Raw genomic sequence first — 24,848 nt, 5'->3', positions numbered from 1 at the left:
GCTGAGATGGAGACAGAGATAGTCAATAAGGATTCTTATCATGTTTAATTAAATTCACAGGTTCATTACTCCAACAACCTGAGAATCTTTCTCTTTTGAAAGGAACATAACAAAGATCCAAACCAAAAACACAATGAGTGCTATTCCAGTGACCGGGTGACTATTACTGATCCGCCACTGTCTTCCAAACGACACACTGAATAGCTACTAGATAATTAACATCGATATAGACGTTTTAGAATAGAACAGCAACAAAAAGTGCAATAAAATAAATAAAGTTGAGGTAAAAAAAATATTTTTTTCTCTGAAAACACTAAGGCACTCTGGATCTTGTAAACATACACAGAAAAGAAAGGGTTATGATTGGGCTAATTCAATCATATTGATGGCAGGAGCGGTGAGTTGAGGTTATCACAGCATTGCTTTGTACAGAGTGAGAGAGTGGCGTAGAAAGCGGTCCTGCTCCATACACAACAACAGGTCCCTCAGCGTGACCCGAGTCACCCTCTTAATACCCAGCCTGGGTAACACTGACACCTGAGAGAGAGACACACACAATGAAAGTAAGTACATTTGTATTAACAAGCAAACGCTCTCCAGTAACACTTTATAATAAGCAACGGATGTACAGTGGCCTCAGAAGTCATGTCATCATTTCCTTCACGTTTGTTAACATTTTCGAGACTTCCAGATCAAAAAATAGATAGCGTATGGGAGAAACGAATGGGGTTTTCCTAATTCTTTTACAAAACTATATGACATTTCTACGTTTGTATATGAAAAAAATAGCTTTTCAATTTTTTTTTTATAATTGACAAAATTTTGGTGTAGTTTTATAGAGCAATTTGCTAACAGCTAAGTGGTTAGCTACCAGTCGCACAATCACATCACACACAGCTGTTTTTCGAGCTACCGTCCACGCTAAAAAAATACCTTTGCTGTTACCCACATGACTGGAGCTGTAGTCTTACCCCTCTTAATATGTTTGTTGTCATCTTTGAAAAAAGATGGCAGATCGGCCAGAGAAATAGACATGTTGGTCTATGCTATGCTAACTACTTAGCCAGTAAAGGAACCAGACAAAGCAGTGTTAGCTTGCTGTTAAAATAGCAAAATAATTGTTTCGATTTAAAAGCGGCATCTGAATTCAGTGGATCCTGTGCCATTTGAAATAGAAATTTGTTGATAAAAAGCTAAATATTTATAAAAATCAGCTTAAATCACTGACTGCGACAGTAATGTGAAACACCATTCATTTTCTCCATAGAGAAATTTCCTTTGATCCAGAAGTCCGTATTTGAGCAAAGGTTGGTGCTCTGCTACTTACCAAAGACATTAATCATTTGACACCAAATACTGATTTTAAATGATTTGTTTACAAGCTACAACTTACAAAAAATTGTTCAGCAGGACTGTAACCATAGCAACCTCTGTAGCAAGCATCTATTGGCTACACTGTAGCAGAACTGTAACCATAGCAACATAAACATATCTGCTGAGATTTTCTGCTTTTTGATCAGTAGAATAAACAATGTAATATTGGAAAATCTTAGCCAAATGTTTGTCTGCAGTAACCGTGGATGAACGTCATTTGGCCACAAGGTGGCACCAGTCAATTTGATTAGAAATCAACAAAATGGAGTGGACTGCTTGACTGTGGAGTGATACTAATGTGAAAAAGCATAGAGATAAAACAGTGGAGGGGACATTACATCATTAACCATGGGATAATTGTCCGCCATCTTGCCTGGGTCCAGTTTACCTGTAACTAAAACTACAAAAATGCCTCATGTTTGGTACCATTTTAGACAGTCACAGTTGTCTTGCACACAATGCACTAAATAAAAAGTCGTAGTGATGTTTCAGTAAAAAAAATATTGGCATTATAATGGCAGCATAAGCCACTTTCACCATTGGTTCCAATTACAGCCAGTTGAGAAGTGGATGCAGGTAAGATGGCTGCCATATGGTCCCATTCCAGAATAGGAGTTCTCTATGACATGTCCCTCTACTTTTTTGTCTCTACACAAAATTTTCTGTTATTCAGAATTAACAGACCTCAGAATGCCTTCATAAGCCAATTAGAATTGAGTATTTAACAAAGCTGTGTAATAAGGTTGTCTTAATTAATGTTAGTTAACGCATGAACTAATGTTGTACTAACACTTGACTAAGGCCTGAATACATTTATTCACATTAAGCTACTGACTAATGCAGATACTTCAATTACACGTGGTTCATAATAAAGTTCTCCCTTTGCCATAACCTAATTTTTTGGGTTAGCCATTTACTAACATATTACGAACATATTACTGAATTGTATTTGCACAAAATCCAGCCATTACTTTAAACACAGCACAACACACACATCAGTGACTGCCCGTCAAAAAAGGTTGGTCTTAAGTCATTTCGACCACATATGACTTCAATTTTGTAGTCAGTATTGATGATTATGTGCCAGTTTATAGTATGTTTTCAAGCCAAACAATCACCTCAATATAAATGTATAAACTTGTTTGTTGGTTTTGGAAATAGAGTATAAATAGAGCCAATAAAGTAACTGAATTGGATTGAGAGAGAGACAAACAGACAGAGAGAGGATAATGGCCCTCTAAAAATTTTGTTGACCTTAGGCTAACTAATATAAGAATTTAGTTACTTTACTAGGGCTTTGGATTGTCCTGCATGTGGAGCTTAGGCTGCAAAATCTGTATCATCTTTTAAATCACTTCTTAAAACACATTTTTATAGACTTGCTTTTATGAAATGATCTTTTGTTTTGACCTCCCTTATATGGTTTACTTTTATGTTTCTTGCCTTGCCTTGGGTTTTGAAACATGCTATATAAATAAAGATTATTATTATTGCTGTGTAATTCTATAGGCCTAGACTAAACGGTGAAATATGAAAATGGCCCAAAGAGCCTTTTGGACGGTTCTCAGCCTATCCCTGTGCTAAAAATGTACAATAACACATGCTAAAGAGTGAAAATGAAACACACTACAGAGACAGATATTAAAAAGAGCTTACACTCCAAACTTTTGACATCACTACACCAAACTTCCTCTCATGCATTTCTCCTGCACCGACTGAGGCGAGGCCTGTGAAGAGGTAAAGGAAGCCTTGTGGCAACCAGAGGAAAGAGAGAGGAGGGAGGCAGGCAGGCAGGCAGCCGGCTCCGCTGGGTAATGGAGTTCAAAGGCACTGGGAAATGTCTGCAGTTTACCAAGCCTCCTCATCTTTAAACCTACCGCCTGCAGGGCCAGGAATTAAATAAACAGAATTAGAGACTCATTAAACTAAACTAACAGTCTCGCACATGCTCGCTCCGGCAAGCTGTAGACTTCCTATGTGTCTGAGCTCGTACTTGACGTGAACCCAGGTGATGCTGGGAGGACTGGGGTAGGAGTCTGCCCCAGTTTGACAATAAAACACTCTGAGCTGACAAGAGTACCTCGCTGAAGTTTGAGTTTCTGTAGGTGTCGCTCTTTTCTCTGTCTGGCTATATCTATTACAATCATGGTGGCTATCACTGCTCCTGATAACTACCCAGTTCTTCTTCTATTTATTGCAAACAAACTACAAATGTAAAACACATCACTTTCTGTGCGTCAGAGGATTTTCCCCAAAATGTAAAAGCTTTCATGAACTGGCTATAGGTTGAATCACTATTATGTTATATCAATCAGTGATAGAGAGTAGCAAAACTTTTTTTATATGAAAATGTCACGGATTATTACTTTAATTCTCAATGCAGTGATTGTATTTTTGATAGATGTAATGGACTTGTAAGTTTTTATATGCATGAAATTGAGCCCCTTTGTTGATGATGTTTACACATCATATTTAAATGTAATGTTAATTCACAGAGAAAGTAACGTAACAGCAAGAGACTATATCTATTACAGTCATTGATTCAATTTCTCAACGTAATCCATGTATTTGTGGAAAAAAATATTTCTTGCCCTTCCTATGTAGACAAATGTTATTTCATGCCTTCATGTGTATTTTTATGGGGATGTGTGTGGTCAAAAGGTACCTGTGAATGACTTTCCCTCTTCATGGATGCGAGGATGAATGACGTGGGTGTTCTACTTATTTCATCGTCATCAGATTATCATTTGACTTTATTAGACAGATGATGCGTAAAAGTTTAGTGCTTTCATATAACATTCTCATGCTGATTTCCCATGTTTGGCTCAGTCAACAGCTGGACAGCAGCTTGAAGCAGGATGTGGATTGGAGAGACAATTAAGGCTAGATGTCACATTGAGTTTGTACCTAAAATTCTATTCCAAGCAATCCATGGAAAATGGAAACGAAACTTATGATCAACTGTCACTGAAATACAGTGTCTTGCCAAAGTATTCACCCCCCTTGACTTTTTCCACATTTTGTTAATTAAGTGCTATGAAGTTATTTCAGGATTGTTTTGTTCTTTTATGCAAAGCAATCTGTTATATCAAAGTGAAAACAAATGTGTAGAATTTTATGTTAAAGCATAAAATGAAAAACAGAAACCTATTTTGCACAAGTATTCACCTCCTTTGCTCTGTTCGGGCTAAATGGCCACACTAGCAAAAAATTGCTAATCATCTGTTACTCAGATGTCATATTTAGATTGTATTCAGTTGTTCTGAACAGTGTTTTCAGTCTAAACTATTTTTTAACTTTATCTTTCTTGCTAACAAAGCTGAGACCATGTTCCTTAATGGGACTCAGTGGAATTTTAGGGTGTAGGATGGACTGTCTACCAGAATACTTAAGCACAGTATGGGATATATCGTTCATTTATGGATGACATAAGAGTCCAGTTCTTGAAGTTTCAGAGAAAATAATCATATTCATGCGTTTCATTCAGATCCTTTTGCATCAAGTCCACTGTCCTGGGTCTTGAGTGTGCGGTTAGAGCACAGACTTTTTTTTTTTGCTCCAAAAATAAAGGCATCGGCCTTCAAAAAACATATTGGTTAAACCCTTGCACCTTTTGTTTTTTAAATACAAAACCCTCCCCGACACCCAGACAGACCTGGCTTCCTGCCGGGTCCTGGAGTCTCTTCTTGCGGGGCCCGATGGCAGCCAGAGCAGTGAGGTTGGCCTCTCTGTGCTGCAGCTGAGCTTCTTCTATTTGCTGTAACTGCAGACAGAGAGAGAGACAGACAGAGAGAGGGGGGCGGTGGGAGCAGTGAAAAAGATGCAGGAAAAAGAGACTGAAAGAGTCAAACAAGTGTACAGCAATATAGGGTTCCTACAATTTTTTAGGACATTATTTTCCAGGACATTCATCATTCGATCTAACTGGACAAGGATATATTACCTCAAAAGTCTCTCGGTATTGCATCTCTATCTCATGGAGCCCAGGAATTTCGAGGCCACGATTTACTATAACGAGGGCATGTGACGGTATTGCATGTGCACAAGACCTTTTCACGCATTCATGAGAAATCTAATCTTCAAAATGTCCATGTTTTTCTTGGCATGGGGTTATCTCAGTTAATAAATACACAAATCAATATTGTTTATATTTGATATTCACACAAACTTTGTTCAAGCCGGATCTCTCACACGAAACTGTCATCTCACATTCTTGTCGCTGCAGGCTGCAGCTCCAGCGTCAGAAAGGAGGCTCAATTAAGATCAGTTTCAATTAGCAGCGCACCTACTCCAGAGCTGTGCGAGTGTGTGTGTGTGTGCATACAGACTTGGCGGGGGCCGGAGCGCTAGCTACGGTGCAGTGGTTGAGTGTTTGTGTGGGGGCGGCGGCACTGGGGCATGTAAATGAACAGATTTCGTTGCTGTGGAGAAACCTCTGGGAGCGTGATCGCTGGGAGCGATGAGCCAGCCGAGAGGAAAAACAAGCCCTGTGTGGCGTCGCCGCCTCCTTAAATAGCCGTGCTGCTACCAGTGCCTTTCATCTCCCTCACCCTTCTCCCCAACCTGCCGGCGCAAAACATTACACACACTATTGGATTACTAAACGAACAATTAGCATGAAAAATAGCAGGGATTAAAAGAATTCCCAAACAAAACTTCTCAGGAGTATGCGTTGTCCAAGAGAGCAGAAAAATCTCAAGCTTCTTCACTACTGCAGAAGATGAAGATTGTGGGCCTGATATTAAAAAAAAATAATAAAATAATATAATAATCATTAAAAATAAAGACTGACCTGACAGGAAATTAAGATGACTCGCTAAAATGAACATCCCAAGAACACCAACCTTTACCTCAAAGGTTTCTTCTTCTGCCACAAATTACAGTCTGGGTATAATTCCAACTCCAAAGCATGAACTGCCGAGCAAAACGTTAACTATGCTAGCATGGCTGGTGAAATGCAGCAGTAAGAAAGGCTAGCAGCAGAACCTCTGTGGCCATAAGTATGGCAGCCAGGGAGCTAGGTGAAGCAAGCATTACGTCAACCATGCAGGAATCTCTGGGAAAGCCATGGAGGAAATGCGTCAAGCGAGCAGGCTACTGACAATTCTGCAGGCAGGTATTAAGGACACCAACGCAGGATTATGCTCGAAAGTCGATGGGATTTTGACAAGGTTGGATGAAGCTGAGAATTAAATTTACCAACTTGATGCCAAGAGTCTCCGTCTAACAGCAGATATAAATGCCATAAAGTGTGAGGAGATGGAGACAGCTATCCGGAATGCTACAAACATAAAAACCAACATACTGTGTGGGACGAAGCATCCAAAGAACTGGTGATCAAACTGGACCAGTCCCGACTGCAGTGAACGTACAGGACTCTGGTATCAATGCCAGACAAGGACCGGCCTCCTAGGCGGATTACAATACATGCAAGAGTAGGCTACTGCCCATGACTCTATCCCATAATGTCAGTTTATGAAGCCAAAGCTCAAGGCCATATTTGGGTTGAGCCATAGGCAAAGTTTAAAAGTAAGAATCGTCTGCATCCTATGTATTTTGTTTTGTTCATTTAGGTAGTAATGTTCATTCAGAGGAGGGGATTTTTAGGGATTTTGAAGGGTGACCACTAGAAGCACTTCATGGATTGTGTTAGGGTTTCCATAATACAGAGGAGGACAGGGATTCAGGGGGTCTTGTTGAACGGTACCTTCTCTTAACGTCACAGTTATACGTTAAGGTGCGAGGCTTAGGCTAACTGGTGAAGTTTTAGTGTCCCAGTGGCTTACATTAGGTGGCGCAGAAGTTCTTAGCGCATTACCCCTGTCTCACAGATAGAAGGTTATAAATGAGCTGGGTCCAGCCACAAAGTGGACAGTCCAATCACAATTTTGGATGCTGATCCAAGGGGGGTGACGTACACAAGACGCAACGCAGCAGAGTCGTACACAACAATGGCGGTGATGCAGTATGGCAGTGTTGGCTGGGTCGATAAAGCCATTTCCTCTGTTATTTCAGAATTAGAGGGCATAAATGCATTAAAAGAACAAATAACCGCACTACGGCTTTTGTCTAAGGAAAAGATGTGTTCACTCTTCCTCCTACTGGATTCAGTACGAGCTGAAGATCTTGATAATCTATATCTATGTACATTTATATATAATCTATACAACAGTAACAACATTATAAATACGCAAGAGCATACAGTTATTAACAATTTATATAACTATATATACACACTATATAAACAAGTACATTTTTGGAAAAAGAAATGTGAATCAAAAGATATTAACAGAGTACACAAAGTTAACATATTTACAACAATGTTAATTGACTGTTTTCACAAAGGTACATTCCTCCACTTCATCAATTTGTCTCTAATCCACCTACATAAGTTGCTGTATTTGATTTTGGCCGAAAGGATCCTGTGAAAACCAGGGAAGGTTTGAATTCTCTGCCTGGTTGGGATCTGAATAACGCTATATATCCGCTACCTGGTGAGAGGCATGCTGGGTACCACTGGACCATAACACTTTCATCCCCATGTCGGTGGTGTCTAGGAAGTCCTTGAGGGTACTGATGGACTTGCTGATTCTGTCTGCAGCTCTTTCAGTCATGTTCGGACCAAGACCTTTTGAAAAGGACTTCAAAACATTGTTTAGGTGTTCCAGGTGTAGGTCCAAAGGTCTTAAGTCTTGCTTCTGCCTGTTCATTTTTGTGGTCCTTCACAGTTGGCTTTGTCACTGTCTGCCCTGACAATGAATCTATCATCAAGTTATGATATTTCTTCTCATGGTTCCTTTGCCTTGCTGTAAGTGTAGATCTTCTTGCAACCTTTCATAAAGTATGGCAGCTGCTTCCACTGTGAAATTTGGGAAACGCATCCTTTCCAGGGAACTTCCCAAGAATAATTTCTAGGAAATTATCAGGAATTTTCTTTAATATTCAAAGGCCTGTTGGCTTTATTTTAACATTGTGGGCATTTTTTGCGTTTATTTGATAGATACAGTAGAAAGAGAAAGGAGGGATTGGGAGAGAGAGGCGGATGACATGCGACAGGTCCTAGGTCAGACTCAAACCTAGGACATTGCAGTTACATGGTATGCGCCTTATCCCACTGAGCCACCTGCCATCAAGACCAACAACAATAATCAAAACCAAGTAAATCTAAATATGAATGCATTGGACATGTATGCTGGTGTCTAATTGGTCATTGGAAAGTTTTAGAAAGAGTCCACGTATATGTTGGAAACTACAGATACAACTGGATTGCTGGACTGTGGATTCTTTTGTTTCATGTGTGGATTGTTTTATCAGCTTGCATTTTGAGTACATGAGTAAATGTTGATAAATTGTAGAATTCAGATGAAAGCCTTACATGGATGTGGGTAATTGCAATTGTACTGTCTCATGTATGAAGTCAAACTGACTCAGTCTGATGATGTGGAAGTGCGTTCATGTAGTCACCAATTCATTGCATGTTCAAAATTGTAGTTCTGGAGGGTCTGACAGGCCTATGGCCAATGCAGTTGGTTAGCACATCCTGTGGATTGCATCGCTCTGTTCCAACTGGCAATGATCAAGCACAGAAGTGTATTTCATGATGGATTGTTTCAAATATATATTAAATTGTTGATGTTGGATATTGTGTTTCTGTGAAAAATGTAACTGGAATGGCTGAGCAAGCTCCTTCCCAAAGTGAAAATATGCATCCATTGTCTCAGTCTTCTCAGCAAAAAGCCAACTGGTAAGGCTTTGGAGGTGAACCTACTACATTGATAAAAGGAAGAAAATCAAAGCTTTCACAGCCATCAAGTAAATGGAATGGTACTGAACCACTCATGATTGAGTAAATCCTGACAAAGTCCAGCAGTTGAACTAATTTCTTGACATTCTGAACTAACTGAGATTGACCACAGTGTGGTGTCTGCCAAAGTTGTTTCAGTTGAAAAACAGTTTGAAGATGCAGTTAAAAAAGTGACTGCTCAAGCAAATGTATATGTGGTTGTTTCTCAAGCCCTTATGTTTTTCAAGACACTGAACAACAAGATGATAAAAATCAGTGCCAGTGGGAGAGTGGGAGAACGATGAGCCATAAAAGCAGGACTTCCACCAATGAACCAGTTCAACCAGTAGCAAGTCCTCTACTGCCTCATCCACCCACAGAAAGGTTGAAGGCTCTTAAACAAAAGCATGCTGTTGAGGGCAAAAGATAAAATGAAGGCAGAGCTACAAGCAAGAAAGAAATTGGCTCTTGAAAGCAACATCACTGCAGCAACAGCAAAGATACTGGATATGTTATGTTGATATTGAAAATTATGTTGATGGTTGCGGTGATGGTAAAAATTAAGGAATAGTTCGCCCAAAAATGACAATTTTGTTACCATTTACTTTACCTAATGTCAGTTGAAACACCAGTCAAGCTTGTATGTCCACATAACACACAGCGAGTTAGCTAGAGCAGATCCATGTCGGCCTTCCCCAAAACAACTGAAGTGAACGGCAGCTGGGTCTTTAGAGTTCCAAAAGCAGCAAAAAATACCATAAAATTATTCCAAAAAGCTTGTGCAGCATAATTCAAGTTTTCCTTTATGCCCGGTATGCCTGGTATGCCGACCTTGAGGCACCCTCCAGTCGGGGCGGTTCTGGATCTCAGCCCTCCCAGGGTCCTCTCCAGGGGTGGCAAGGACCCTCTCTCCCTCCCTCTGGATTGGTCCGGTCATGGAGAGGGCGGCCTGTGCCAGCTCGACAGCCTCCATCTTCTCCCGGGAGTTACCGGGGCGGCCAGACCAGTGCTCTTTGTTTTCTCTTCCAGCAATGGTGGTAGTCGTGAGCCTCGGCTGGGAGTAGGGAGGGGCGGATGGATGGGAGTGTTGCGTCTTTCCGAGTAGACGCACTACCTGTCAGAAAGCCCACATTCTCCACTAGTGTGGCAGGATGAGAGGCAGAGGCCAGGCCAGGTTTGAAAACAGTGGGCCCGTAGGCAATTTTATTAGTGTTTGTGCGATCAGGTAAGTGTGTGGTGTGTGTGGGCTAGGAGTCCCGGGACCAGTGGGGAATGAAGAGGGAGCAGAGTCCGTCCTTGGTGGGGTGGTTGGGCAGGCGGCCGCCTAATCACCGACCAACGGTTGCCCGGTTGCCCGACTGCCCGGGGCAAGCAAAAAAAAGTAGTTTGGCATAGTTGCTTCATGTGTGTCTGAACAGGCAGGTGCTACAATGTTTCTGGCATTTCTCTTCTTGGCCCAATTGTCTCAGCTGCTCTCCGCTTTGCCCGCTCTCGTCCCCTCACACTCTTGCTCATGTACTCATTGCCAACTCTAACGCATTTGCTGAGAGACACACGCCACAGTTTTTTTTTTCATTTAAAATAAAGCATGACTCAGTCTCACCGAGTATTCTGAACACATCCGCACGCAGACAATATTTTTCCCTGCATGATGAAATGAAATTGGTTCATTCTCTCCCACAGAACTGTGTGTTAATTTCTATTATTATTGGAGATATTAATTATTCTGTTATTACCTCCACCCACAGTTATTACCCAAGATATAAGATATTGTTGTTTCAATTGTCAAACAATACTAAGTAAGGTTGCCACCCGTCACCTACACGGTAATGAGATTACACTTATCTGCTTTTATTTTATATTTGGTATTCCAAATACAAAATATAATTCCAATGATCTGAAAAACAGAATTTAGGTGTCTATTTGGTTGACATTATGAGTTACGTGTAGGCTACTACATACATACTGCTGTTTAAAATCTAGAGTAAAATCTGTTCATAATGTAAATTAGTTTTATGGCTTAGGTGTTGCAATTCACTGATCAACACTTCCATTTTTATATTGTTCAATTGTGCAATTATTTTTAATCATCAAGATGACTATTCTGTATTTATTTTCTTCTTCGTACATTTTGATGATGATGAAAAGTGAATATTTCATGTTAGAGAGAAAATGTTGTGGTAGCCACACCTGTTGTAATTATTGCTATGTAAATAGCATTTGTTTGTTTACCATCATTGGTATGCAATGTTTTTGTAATTAATTCTTGATAGAAAGCTACAATTCTCACAGGCATTTCAATTTATTTTCATGCACAAACTTCTTTAATATGAGTAGAGTCCGCTGAGGCATGTGCATGCAGAGGCTGCTGTATAGCTTGCAAGCGCGTGGGTGCACTGTTGAGAACATGTTGGTCACTGTAAGGTTCTTAGTGTTACTGTTGGTGTTCAACAGGCGCAGAGAGCATTGTGTAGGAGTGCCTGTTTATTCACCATTGATATTTGCTCTACTATTACAGAGGTGGCTGATGATAAAGCACCCTCAACAGAGATCCAGTATGATAGCTTCATCCTTCCTATACACTTGTATAGCTGTCTTTTTGTGACAGCTGTCATAAAACACTACCACTAAGGGTTGCCAAAGTTATCAAACTCTACAGTTTGGAGCTTTAATGCCACTTAAAATGATAAGAAGTTTGACCTGACAGAAACTTGGGTGACAAAAACTAAAACACACTCTTCATCATCTCATCAATGGGTAGTCTTCCCACCACTTTCCCCCAAATGGATTATCAAGGGGTCCAGCCCTCCAAGTGGGGCTGCCACCCCACCTACAAAGAATTTCATTCGTATTGGTTCCAATGTAAAGTTTTAGTGTCATGTCTTGTAAATGCTGTTTCAATGCTGTTGCAGAGGCTGTTCCAACCTGAGAAAACCTGGTGCACAGAATAAAAACACATCCACACCTCTTTGGCTCGTTGCTTCAGCTGCTGCTGCTGTGGATCCTCAGTGTTTGAGCGACTCTGTGATGCCAAAATAAACAAATGTTGAGTTAGTGTGGTGCATCTTCACATGCAAAGAGGCAGAAAACTAAGGAACCGAAATGTGAAGAGATCAGGGTTTCAGATCAAATGCTGTCTGAAACACTCATTGTTAGGCAAATTTCTCCAACAGCTCACAAGCTAAACTTATTAAAAGGAAATGCTAAGACAGGACCAATGGTCAGGTTTTTATATACACTCATTTCATATTCATTACTATGGCTTAAAATGGGAATGAAATCGAAACGGGAAAAATGTTATTATTCAACAGGTAAATCAACCATCATGTTAATGGATGGCCAAGCAATTCCAAAAAATAACCTCAGTTTCATAGACAAGTGTTTCAGTTTGGAAAATAACATTGTTTCTAACAAGAATAATGGTGGTTAAAGTCTCATTTCAGTCTAACTAAGAACAGTTGTCTGGTTTTCTAAATATGATGCTAGTTTACCCGGGCCAAACGCAGCAGTCTCTCTCTCTCCTCTTCATCTTTCCTCCTCTTTTTCAAACACTCAACTTCGTCCAGGAAGCGAAGCTGGGAGCGAACTTCGCTCACTTTGGCATGCCACAGGTCCTCCTGTTCACTCACACACAAACACACACACACACACACACACACACAAGCAGAGTCTGAAATGTAATGTTTTATCAAGAATTAAGTGCAGCACTGAGGTGTACAGCATTTTGAGAACATGTGAGGAATATGGCATGTAGCAACTGATAAAGTAATAAATGTCAGATAATGTAAATTTTCCTGATAGTGTGATACCTTATTACTGTACATTAACTGGCAATCATTACATTACAAGTAGGGTAACTTTATTACAATATTAGTCTGAAGATGCACCAACATTATCTTATTACATTTGACTCATTGATATTTTATTACAAAATGACAAATTATTACATTATCTGACATTTATTACACTGTCAGTTGCTACATGGCATGTGTGTGTCTCATATTCTGCCAGTAATTTTTAACAGAGGAAACACTGGTGTGTGTGTGTGTGTGTGTGTGTGTGTGTGTGTGTGTGTGTGTGTGTGTGTGTTGTACCTTCAGAGCTATCTTGCGGTGCTCTGCCATCACAGTGAGCTTCTCCAGAAGCCCTCGGAGGCACTCCTGAGTGGCGTGAGAAACCAGAGCGACCACCTCTGGACCAACTTCAGTGACTCCCAGTGCTTCCCCTGACACGAGACATACATACACCAGACAATCAATCCCTTTGACACAGGAATAACATAAATTACTCCTTAAATTGAGCGAGATACCTCTTTAAGTGCAAAAGGGAACCGTTCTAATGTGGGCTTCCACCGCAGCTCCTGAAGGAAATATTTCAGTCAAGCAGAAGCACCGTTAACTTCAGTTACATTTTACTGAAGTGGACTACAAGCCCTCAGCAAATTACTTAAAGCTGCACTAGGCAGAAAGCATACTCAATATGCAGACTATCACTATACTATCAATTTAGAACCTTTTTATTAGGGGTGTCACGATTTCGATTCTAAATCGATCGAAATGAGCGTTCGATTTCGACCTTCGAAATCACAAGCAGGTTCGCGATTCTCCCAGTATTTTTTTTCTCTCCACCCCTGCCTACTTGCACGTGTCTGAAGAAAAAAAAACAACACTTCAATGACGACACAGCGTAACTGCTAGAGAGCGCCCGTTCTATATTTCACTATAGCGCCCAAGAGCGCCCGTCATTTTTAAATCGTTTAAAATGTACCAAAAACTGAAAATCAAGTTATCAGCTTTGTTTATATATACTTCACGTTGTCATCGACGAACCGGAACCGGAACATACTGTATATCTGGTGACACTGAGACGTTTGATTTTCCCCGGGTTTAGTCGTCCTCCACCGGTAAAAATGGCTTCGCCGGCTAAGCGTCACGCTTTTAAAAACCTTCTGGAAGCTGTTAGATTGTGCTGTGAGACAGAACCCGACCCGCCGTATGTAGTGGAAAGTTACGAAGATATTGTGAGTTGAAGTCTTTTGATCGAAATCGCTTGTTCTTGCTCGATAAAACAAGACACAAGATCACCTTCACTAAACAGCGGGACCTACCTGCTCTTACCGCCGGAGACGGACGCTGTTTTCCGGGAGGCGGTGCGCCAAAGAGTCGGTAGGAGGACTGGCCGGGTTGCAGCAACTTTTATCCATATACGTTTGGCGACTTTTTCCATATTTGTTCGGCGACTATTATGTCTGATCTTATTACTGTGTGGGCTGAAGCGATGGAGGTTTTGTATGTATTTTGAAAGCTTATCGTTAGCAAAGATAGGAAGGATCTGTTTTGTTGTCATACTGTGAATGACACTTCAGTAAGGAGACGCCCTGAATCGCCTTGCCATGTATTTGGTACCAAATTAAAGGGAAAGTTGTGTTTTTTTTAAATGGAAAAACTTTGAAAAAATTTGACCATATGGCCTTAGTGTGGTACATTCCCAAAAAAAAATATGGCAGTTACATCACACTTGATGCTATCTTTTTAAAGAAGAATTTAAAAATGTAAATGACAGTTGTCAGGGCATAAAACCAATGATCTGTTGATCTTTACAAATCAAGACTCGATAGTCTAACAATGGCATAGCCGTCAGTGCTGAAAAAAAAAAAAGTTTAAATCGAAAATCGAATCGAATCATGACCTTAAAATCGAAAGTCAAATCGAATTGTGGATTTGGAGAATCGTGACACCCCTACTTTTTATATTACATTTTTGTACCCACTTCAACATTTTCAAAAATATTATTTTAGCCACCTATTTGTAGAGTTATAATGCACAGGAAGGTAAGAAGGGGAAATCCTGGTACCAGAGCTACAGATAGACACAGTTTCCCTCTATTGTACTATGTTAACACAAATACTGATGCCCCTTATTTACTAGGTGTCTGAAAAGTCTGGAATCAGGAGGATAACAGCAACACCATGTATTAATTCTTGATGGACTTGTTTTCCCCACACACTCTAACTGTCAAGATTGCCAGTGGCTTAAGGCTCCGGGGTTTCTGGCTTTCCAATGGAGGTGTTGGTTCAAATCCCACTTCTGGCAAGCGTCTGCACGGCTCTTCTGGTACCTGTGTGAAGAATTCGGGTGAGCAGCGGGCCGGGCGACAGGAAGGGCTGATCCTGGCACGACTGCACCACAGAGCCAACCATGGTGGTCAAGATCCGCGCATTCTCCTCTCTTAGGTTGACTCCGGCCATGGAGGCCACATCATTAATGTCATCATCTTCTCTGTGACAACACACACAAACACACACACACACACAATTAACCACTTGCCTACTCAGCTATGTGCATGAGTTCATGTTAGTGAGCTCTGCACTATGAGTGAAAGTTAGTGGGAGGATCACCAAAATGTTCACAACCTCTCAAGCCTAAAATTGTGTCTTAAACATTGACAAATGGCATTGTGTCTTACTTGTAGGATCCTGAACTGCCCTTGAATGCAAATTTGGTGGAAGAGGGCGGGTCTGGAACAAGAGGCCGCTTCCAAGCAAGATTTCCTATAAAAGGAGTGACACACAAAATAGGTTATCTGGACTGTAGTGTTTGGTTTAGCAATGTTAGTTTCACATGATTTAAATTGGTGATATTGATAGTGGGGATTTAACAATCAATTGTCGGCAGAGGTTGGACATTTAAAGCAATATTCTACTTGGTTTTAACATGGGGGTTATTCGGCACTTGACCACCATGAAAACCAGAATATAAACTAATCCCCAAGATCAGATGCAGCTGGACGAGTTTGTAGCGTTTTTTTTACTTCCCATTCATTTGAATGAGCCACGAAAACAGCCTAAAAACTGACATTTAACAGTTGTTTGTGAACATATTCAACAGCATATCCTGCTTTTAAGACAACAAAGCAGTCCTGGGTCCATCCTCATTTTGCTTTTTCATTCTTGGTTTACACTAAAAGTAGAATTTAAAAATAAAAGTAGATCCGGTCTCCCAAACAGGAACTATTTCTCCTAAATGGTATCCCTCCGCTATGTTCTCTTCTATCAATAAAAATGCTATCTGGCGAAATTATGTTCTAAAACGTCGGACCCACAGTCAAATGAAAATCACAGTAGCAGGATCTGTTGTTGAATCTGTTCACAAATGTCAGTTTTCAGGCTCATTCAAATGAATGGGAAATAAAAATGTGAACGCGACAAACTCGTCCAGCTGCATCTGATCTTGGTGAGTAGATTACATTCTGGTTTTCAGGGCGGTCAAGAGCTGAATAACCCCCATGTTAAAACTAAGTGGAATATTGCTTTAAGTCTGGTGAAATTGTGCAACTACAAGCCACTGTGAAAATCTGCCCTGGTTACCTGTGTAGTGTTGTCCTGACTGGATAACCATGTGTTTGGGTGTGGTTCTGTTGGTCTTAGATATGTATGTTCGGGACTGGGCTGAGGTCGTCACAGCAGGTCTTAGAGTCACTCCTCTGGGCTGCTGGATCAACTGGATTTTAAAAAGAGGATTGGAACACTAAATTAACTTTTTTCCAGCTGGCCATCAATGTTTAAGGCCCTTCTAAAGTGAAAGACACCCATTCTGGTCACCTTACATTCCTTATATGCTGGTTTGGATATTTACCTGTGAAAATCTAGGCCTACTGCTCCCTCTAGTGGTTGGCACACTGATGAATTTTGAGGTTAAGTTGTAACTTAAAGACCCCATGAAATGGCATGTTTAGTTCCTGGATTTGATGTATTTCCTGTTGAAACAGGATGTTGGGGCAGTGAGGGATCATTCAAAAGTCTAAACCAATGGAATATGAGTCAGGGAGAGAAAGGATGAATTGATAGGTATGAGGGAAAATGACGGGAAAATAGGGTCCAGGTTGAAAATGTCAAAGTTATGCTTTAAGTCAAACCACAAGCCATCTTTATGCGACTGGTCCAAAGTACCAATTCTTTAGCAAGGGCTGTGTTGAGAGAGAATATTTGCAGAGGAGGAGGTACCAACAGCTAATAGCGAAAGCTGTTCTTATTTGCACCACTCTAAACATTGGCCAAAAAGTGCTTAGTATTGGGAGGAAATATGGCTCAAGATATTTTTAACCCATAGTGGTGGTACCGAGCTCACTGGATGGTTTTGACTGACTCGCTTTGGAATAAAATTGTGAACTACAATGCAAAGTACTAACACTACAAAATACTTTTTAGTAAGGCATCATTGGTTTTTTTTTTTAAGATATTGAGTCATGAATATCAGCTACAGTGTCTCTAAAATGGATATACAGTGTTGTGAAATAAAACCCTTTCTATATTAATATGCATCTTGAGAAGGGAGCATTTAAATTGATGAGAATACTCATTTAAAGACCAGTATGTAAAATGTGATTAGTTCTCAGTTTGAGCTCTAAGTGAATTATGCTTTACGTTGGGCCATGGCATGCTGGCACAGAATGAAGACAAAGCACAAGCTAGTGAGCTGCAACATTACAGCCTCTGTTTAACTGGGTTACAATGTAAACATTATTAGGCCAGATAATGAAAATTACATTAAAACAGTCATACCCCTGCTGGGAAAAATGTGTGTTTACTGATCACACAGTCTCTTTTTTCCATGTATGTTTGCAATTTCAGAATAATTAAATGTTGGCACTTTTGAGCTTAAATATCTACTTAAATTTCAATTATTCATATAAAAAAACAGTCCTATGACTAAATAAAGAGAGGAGATCCGAGTCATATAATATAGTCTGAATTGATCATTAAATGTTTTTAGATAAAATATACATTGCACACCAAAATAGACATGCAACACGACTGGGCCTTTTAATTAATAAAAGCCTACAATGTAAACAAGTATTTATTTTTTTTAAACTGACTACTTGGGGTAGCATGAGATCAAATAAGCAAAGACATTTGTTTACCAGCTGGGTGGGCTTGAGGGTCTGGCCTGTGTTTGGGGTGGAGTGCTTCATGGTGGCAGACAGGGCGGTAGAGTTGCGGGTGGAGGTTAAGGCCTGTTGGATGAAGAACTGGGCATCTGCAGTGAGGTGGCGCACCGCAGGAAGACTTTTCTAGCGACCGTGGGAGACGAGGGGAAGGGAGAAAGATGTTAGGTCGACACCTCAGCAAGCCTGACAAGATCTCCACAGGACTAAACCTGAATAGAGCGGGTAAACAGGGTGGGAGGACTGCAACCTTCCTGCCCACCGATGCATAAACCCTTCTAGGTTAAGTTCATGGATTAATTTTCTTGCTATTACATGGCACAGCAAATCCTTCTGTTTTCTGTTTCATGGCTCTATCTAAAGCAAAAGGTATCTACAGATCTCAGACTTTTTAAGACATTTTTAAATGCTGCCTGGAATTCAATTTCAGACCAATTTAACCACCAAAATGAAGATAAGTTGGCCTTATTTTACCAGATATGACCAAATCTAAAGAATTTGTCAATACTACTATCCAATTTCCAAAAATAACCTCTAATAACTGTATTATCATTGCGTGAACAGCCCAGCTTTAAGACTTAAAATGCTTTATTTAACTGTAATCAAGATCTTTTAAGGCCTCGACTTTGACGGGTATAATTTAAGACATTTTAAGTTTGAGTTTTCCAGCAGACACCCTGAGGATGTAACAACAATAAAAGCTGCCCTTTGTCTGAATGTGCTGTTGGATCTCTGGTCACCTTGAGGAAAGGCACCAAGCAGGGCTGTGGAGTCGACTTCAACTCGCGGTACAGTTGTTCTGTAAACTGCTCTGGTTCAAGTTTCCCTTCCTGGAGGGAAAAGAGTCACACTTATGAAAATGAATGGTGGTTCTGAATACATGGTAGTTAAGACCAAAACAAAGAGACAAAGCTGGTAAAACCAACCAATTTCTGACTGAAAACAGCTGGTGAAAGTTGTGAAAGTATAAATGGGAAGAATAAGAAAAAGGACACCCGGTAAAGCAGATACAATGCATACTGCACTAATAACCCTGTTCTAAGAACTAAGAAATCGGTCATTAATGGTGAAAAATTCAAATGGCCTTGAATTTAGATAATTTATCCATAGAAAACAATGAAAAGGAGCGTGCTTAAATGCGTACAAAAGGCGACACCTGAATGCACCTTCCTAAATGTTCGTAGAGGGACAAGAAAGTCCATGACTGTTTCTCGTCATGATGTCAAGGATTGGTGGAGGGAGACGTACCAGCAGACTCCTGACCAGACCTCTGACATTAGTGGCCATGGCAGTAGACTGGGAGTCACTGGACGCCAGTTTGATCAGAGTCACCAGGAAGTTCTTGCACTTCTTCACATTCTCCAGGGTTTCCTATAGGGGGGAGGTGTAAGGGGACAATCAATAAGATAAGATGAAACTTTGATCCTGTGGAGAAACTGGGTTGTTGCAGCAACAAAATAGTAATAGGATAAAACAAAAAATGTTATAAGCTATAAAAAAAAAACATATTTTTGAGATAGGTCACTTAGAAAAGGGTCTATACTCATTAATGATTGATGAATCAAGGAAGGGTTTTGAAGGAAAGACTGAACTCATGCCATCCTGAAATTGTGAGGAACACAACCAGTGGAGATAGAATTCTCCATTGAGAACAAGCTGGGAGTTTAAGCTAAGTTTAAGTTTAAGTTAAAGTTTAAGCGGAACATAGCACAAAGAACATGGTCAGTATAGATGCTTTTCAACATGTGCACATCAGACCAAGAAAACTCACTGAAAGTGAACTGGCATCTTGACATTTGCACAGCGTTGGTGGAAGTATGCGCTCTATTCAGTGCCATCTAGATAATATTATTTTTTGTCCTGTATTTTGGCCTTACATTGGTAACTTTTTTCGATTTCTGCACATATACATGCTAGGCCCCTTGTATTTGTTTATTTTTGTTTTACATTTTTATCTATGATTTTTTTTTTATTCACTTGTATTTTGCACTTTGAGACTTTGCCTTTTCCATGCTACAAAGCACTTTGTTACATTTGTTTTAAAAGGTGATATACAAATAAATCAAGAGACACATTTAAAAAGGAGCCACAAATAAGGTTTTTACTGCCCCATAGTATAAACTTACAATAACAGATCAAGGGGAAGGGAGGGGTGGCAGAGGGCTGTGCCAGAGAAAAGTTCTGTTGATGATGTTGAAATTCCTACTAGTCACTGATAGAGGGTGACATAATTGATCATAGAATAAATATCATAGATTACTTAATACCCCTTTAAGATTACAGGAATGATCGATCATAGGAATAACATTATGTGTTAAGAGAGGAATTTTGTTTTCTTTTTCTTTCTATTAGTGAAATGCAAATTGAGAGTGGAGGTCAGAGCTAGGCCTGGTGTGACTCACCTGAGTAAATGAAGGTGGTGGGTCGGTATGTGTGCTGCCTTCTGTAACACCTGTCTGAGAGCAAGGCTGTCTCCCCCGATCAGCTACAGTGTTGAGTGTCTGGACTACTGCTGGCTTGGAAGCTACACCAATCACCTGAACAGCACACAATGTCACACATCACACTAGTCACAAGCCACACCTACTGCTCAGGCTGCACAATAGAGACAAAAAAAAAAACCATAGTGCAGAAGAAAGGTCAAATATAGCCACAAGCAGCCATGAAAGCCTTTACTGACTGGTGGTAATATGGAAAAGATCTCTTAGTGCTTCTGAGGGTGATGTTGTAAAGGCTTTGTTTATTTTTGGCAAATAAAGAGCAACTGGCTCATGCTGATAGCTAATGTGAAAATAGCCAACTAGCCCGTTTCTGGTGACAATTAAGCTAAAGCTATAACCAAGCTATGGATTTCCTTTTCATCCTATTCCCTTCTAATTGTAGCCTTTTTTGCTCAGCAATATACATCACAACTAAATGAGTGCTGATACTTTGCATGTATCAAGGGTCAACTGACTTGTTAGAGTCGAATCAACCAAACAAACATTTTTTTTTTTTGTCTCATAGAACAACCATGACTGAATTACTAATGAACTAATTACTTTGTGGACACATGCTGATTGGCTGATACCTAAATAATTAAAACTACTCCCAAAGGATATTCTGAAAAGAAAAAAAAAAAAGACTAGAGAAATCACTAGTGGCAAGTGAATGGACATGATGTAACCGCTCAGACATACTATAGTCTTTTGTGTGACACCAGCACTAAGTGAAGCCTGGTCTGGTACCTTCACCACAGCTGTCTTCTGGACCGGCGCTGGCTGGAAGCTGGGGGGGGCGGCCACTCTGATCACTGTCAGCTTCTCAGGTTTTTTACTGGCAGTTGCTGCAGATACCTGCTGAGCAATTACATACATGACAGCAGTTTAAGACCACAGAAAGTCTGAAACACTGGACATAAACAGACAACCAGTGTGAAAGCCTATACTGCCTATGAAAGAATTTGTGTATTCTCACTGCATGTCATAAACATATTCATTTCCATTCATGCATGGTGTGTTTTGCAAATTGCTCCTTGTTCCTTTTCCTGGATTTCTGTTTTGTTTTTTTGTTTTTAATGGAATTAAACTTGCTCTTCGTTAGAATACTAATAATGCTTTGTAAATAATATGTAGAATGAGCTTTGTGGCAGAGAGTTATTCTATAAGATTGCAGTCTTTAAAGTTAGGTTACAAAATAAATATATATCTTTTTTTTCTTTGGGGAATTCATGCCTTTATTCTTCCTCATACGTATCTACGTGACTGGCAAGGAATATCCCTAGTATATTTTTCTAAGATATTTCTATGAAAATTGTATACGAATTATGTGGGACAGTAAAAATCATTATTGGCATGCAAATATTTTTAGCTTACCAGTCCTTGGCAGGTGAACCAAAAAGGTAATTTCAGACACTGACATGAGTCGATCGTTAAATACCTCATGATAACAAGAAAGAGCACCTCAACAATTGACTTTATGATCGCCATCTTGGATGTGGGCATTCCAACAAGTTAATCGCATTAATGCTTCCAGGTTGTAGCAACGACATGTCATCCCGTTCTTCCAATATAACGTGAACATGGCAACAGACACATACCTGTGAGGCCAGCAGTCTGGGCGTTTGACCACTGGTGGCTCTTGGTCCCTGCTGGGCCTGAGCCAAAGCCTGCTGGGACACCAGCATCAGCTGACCACTGTCACTGCGGATCAGCACCATACCTGCCACAATACAGAATCACTCTAATGCAAAGTACATACAGTACATGGATGACAAATTTGTCCTCTAACAACCAAGACAACAAGGAACAAGAAAACAGTACTAACTGAACTGCATGTATACGGACATTGAGGACCAAATTTAATTTAATTTAATTTAACAGAATAGTACACATGCACGCTCAGTATCAATACAAATCTAACAGCGACCAAATCAAGAAACAATTTCAAGCTACACTAGGCAACTTCGCATGTTGGCGAGAGGCAACTGAAAAATTTGAATTTCAATACCCAGAAATCTAGAAAATATAAGAATGGAAAAATTTAAGACTGGAAATCCACTGGAAACCCCACATGTACGGATTTAGCCAATGTTACGTTACATTAGAAACAAAGTGTTTCATCACAACCAACTTTTAAGAGTGATTCACACTCCTTGCTTCCGCCCACCACAGTGTATTTTGGTGGAAAAAGATTATTTGCTTTGTGGATTGTATGCATGCCGAATTGAAGAGTGGCTCCTAACAATTCAGAAAAGGTCTTTAGTCATATTTTATGGGGTATGTACCTTTGCTACATTAAATTCCCAGATTTTTTAATGAGTTAGGCAAGGCATTCTCTCCATACAAGAGAGAACAGAACGTGACATATCAGGACTAGAGAAGAAGAAACTGGCCTGACCTGGCGGGATCTGAATATTGGCTGGGAGCTGCGGGGAAGCAGTTTGTGGCGGTCGTGGGGCCACAGCAACTGGCTGGGGAGCTGTTGTCCTCGGCACAGTTATCACCACGGTCCTCCCTGGAGCTGGGGTCATGGGGGCCATCTGAGTCAGAGGCGGCTTGGTAAACTGTGGTTGACCGCTGGCACTTACTCTCGGGGGGGGCACTTTAGCTACCACCAGAACAGGAGGAGAGGTCGTTTTTGGAAGTGTGTTGCTGGCATTGCTCTGAGCTGTAGCTGGGATGGTCACTGTCGATGAGGCCGGTTGGAGAGCCTGGCCGGTGGTGGTGATTTTTGGTTGGCCGTGGACGGTGTCACCCATAGATACTCCAAACACAGTGGGTGGGGGGTGTACAAGGCGGGTTGGGACCTCTGATGTCTTCATCTGAATGGGGGAGACTTCATCACTTGGTGACCCCCAGGCCTCCTGCCTTTGGGTTTCACCGACCCCTTTGTTGGTGGACATTCTTATTATTTCTAGAAGGAAGAAAAAATGTGATATTTTTACATGCTAATGAAAGGAGCTGACAATTGCAGTCGAAATACGTTTCGTTCTGTCTTGTGTAGGGACCATCACGCCGAACTCCATTCAAAAATCTGTCAATTTAAACTTCCCTGGCTTATCTGCAAAGACACATGTATCATAAAGGGTGAATCAAGACCGTTGTTGAATCTTTATGAGACATTTTTCAACTCGGCATACATGTAACCCACAAAGCAACAATTTACTTAGATAAAATATCAATTTTTATGATTATTTACAACTGCTTGCCACCTACCACGGTGTAACGTTAGCTATTTTGGTGGAAGATTGCGGGTGAATCGATTCTAAAAGTTGTGGGTTTTTTGTTAAACAAGTTCTTCTTGTTGGATTCACCGGCATGCCGAATTCAAAGGTGTCTCCCAACGATTCAACAAATGTCGAATAATGTTTTTTTGGAGTATGTATCTTTTCGGTAATAAAGGAGTTTGGCGTGGCTTTGTCGCCGTACAACACAACCACACATTTTGAGGCTAACCTAAAAAGGTGCAGGTGAACCGTAAAACGGATGGGATCTGTACCTGTAGTGACAAAATCTAACGCTAAAGTAACGAAGTTACGATACAAATTAGTGCAAACCTTAACGTGACTGCCGAGAAAACATCTGAAACAACCTAAAAAATGAAAACGATGAGCTGAATGAGTTAGGTTCTTCTTCAGGTTCTTCTTCTTCTTCTTTAGGGAAGAAGGTTAACTTGTGGTGGAAGGTGCTTTCCTGGCGGTTGCAGTAACGCCGACTGGGTTGATTGGACCCGGTGCCGGTGCTGCATTCGTGACATGGGAAAGCTGGGAAATGTGAGCTTCCTTCTTGAAAATAAGAGGGGTGGAAGTAGTAGAATAATAGATGTGATAAAAAAAATACTTGTGAATTGAACACAACAGCGATGAAAATGCATGTGAATTGCAAAGATGGAATACTAAAAGTGATCTGATATATCCAAAGACGATTTGATTAAAATTGAGTGTATGGTAGATTGAAATGTGCAGCTGCAAATAGTTTGATAAATTGACAATGTGATATGTTTAACTAAAGACAAATGATGTCTGTACTCTCCAAGATGTGAAAGTAAAGTCATGTTTAAATTGATTAATGGAGGACACTAATAAAGTTATAATTAAGTTGGCAGAGTGCACTAAAAAATTAAAACAAAGCTGTTGTTCATTCAATGTGTTTTTTCCTCACTCCAATAGCTGAAAATTATTAGTTTGATCATTTAAACTAAACTTTCTAATTTATGTTTATGGTTGAACCTATTTTTTTTTTATTTGGATACAATATAAACTGGCAGC

At 40.3% G+C, this 24,848-nt stretch overlaps 1 protein-coding gene across 1 annotated transcript; it reads right to left on the bottom strand.

The window, feature by feature from the left end:
* Positions 1 to 411: 411 nt before the first annotated feature.
* Positions 412 to 23,483, bottom strand: LOC139928641 (transcription initiation factor TFIID subunit 4-like). The gene is made up of 15 exons (XM_071921256.2): positions 22,979 to 23,483; positions 22,179 to 22,300; positions 21,328 to 21,435; positions 20,503 to 20,637; positions 19,349 to 19,471; positions 18,841 to 18,930; positions 18,077 to 18,226; positions 16,524 to 16,656; positions 15,623 to 15,707; positions 15,275 to 15,435; positions 13,252 to 13,382; positions 12,649 to 12,774; positions 12,123 to 12,179; positions 5,008 to 5,137; positions 412 to 530 (listed from the first exon to the last, which is right to left on the bottom strand). Exons 1-15 carry the CDS (start codon positions 23,481 to 23,483, stop codon positions 412 to 414), a joined length of 2,175 nt encoding a protein of 724 aa, XP_071777357.2.
* Between the last annotated feature and the right edge of the window lie 1,365 nt (positions 23,484 to 24,848).

This window comes from Centroberyx gerrardi, chromosome 9, assembly GCF_048128805.1.
Source record: "Centroberyx gerrardi isolate f3 chromosome 9, fCenGer3.hap1.cur.20231027, whole genome shotgun sequence".
Taxonomy (NCBI): Eukaryota; Metazoa; Chordata; class Actinopteri; order Beryciformes; family Berycidae; genus Centroberyx; species Centroberyx gerrardi.
This window is presented reverse-complemented; position numbering and strand designations above follow the sequence as displayed.

Coding starts and splice junctions, on each gene's coding strand:
- LOC139928641 (XM_071921256.2), bottom strand. CDS start 23,483: ATGTCCACCAACAAAGGGGTCGGTGAAACCCAAAGGCAGGAGGCCTGG. Junction 16,657..18,076: donor CCCTCAAGCCCACCCAGCTG/GTAAACAAATGT, acceptor TTTAAAATCCAG/TTGATCCAGCAGCCCAGAGG. Junction 15,436..15,622: donor GGCAGTTCAGGATCCTACAA/GTAAGACACAAT, acceptor GTGTTGTCACAG/AGAAGATGATGACATTAATG.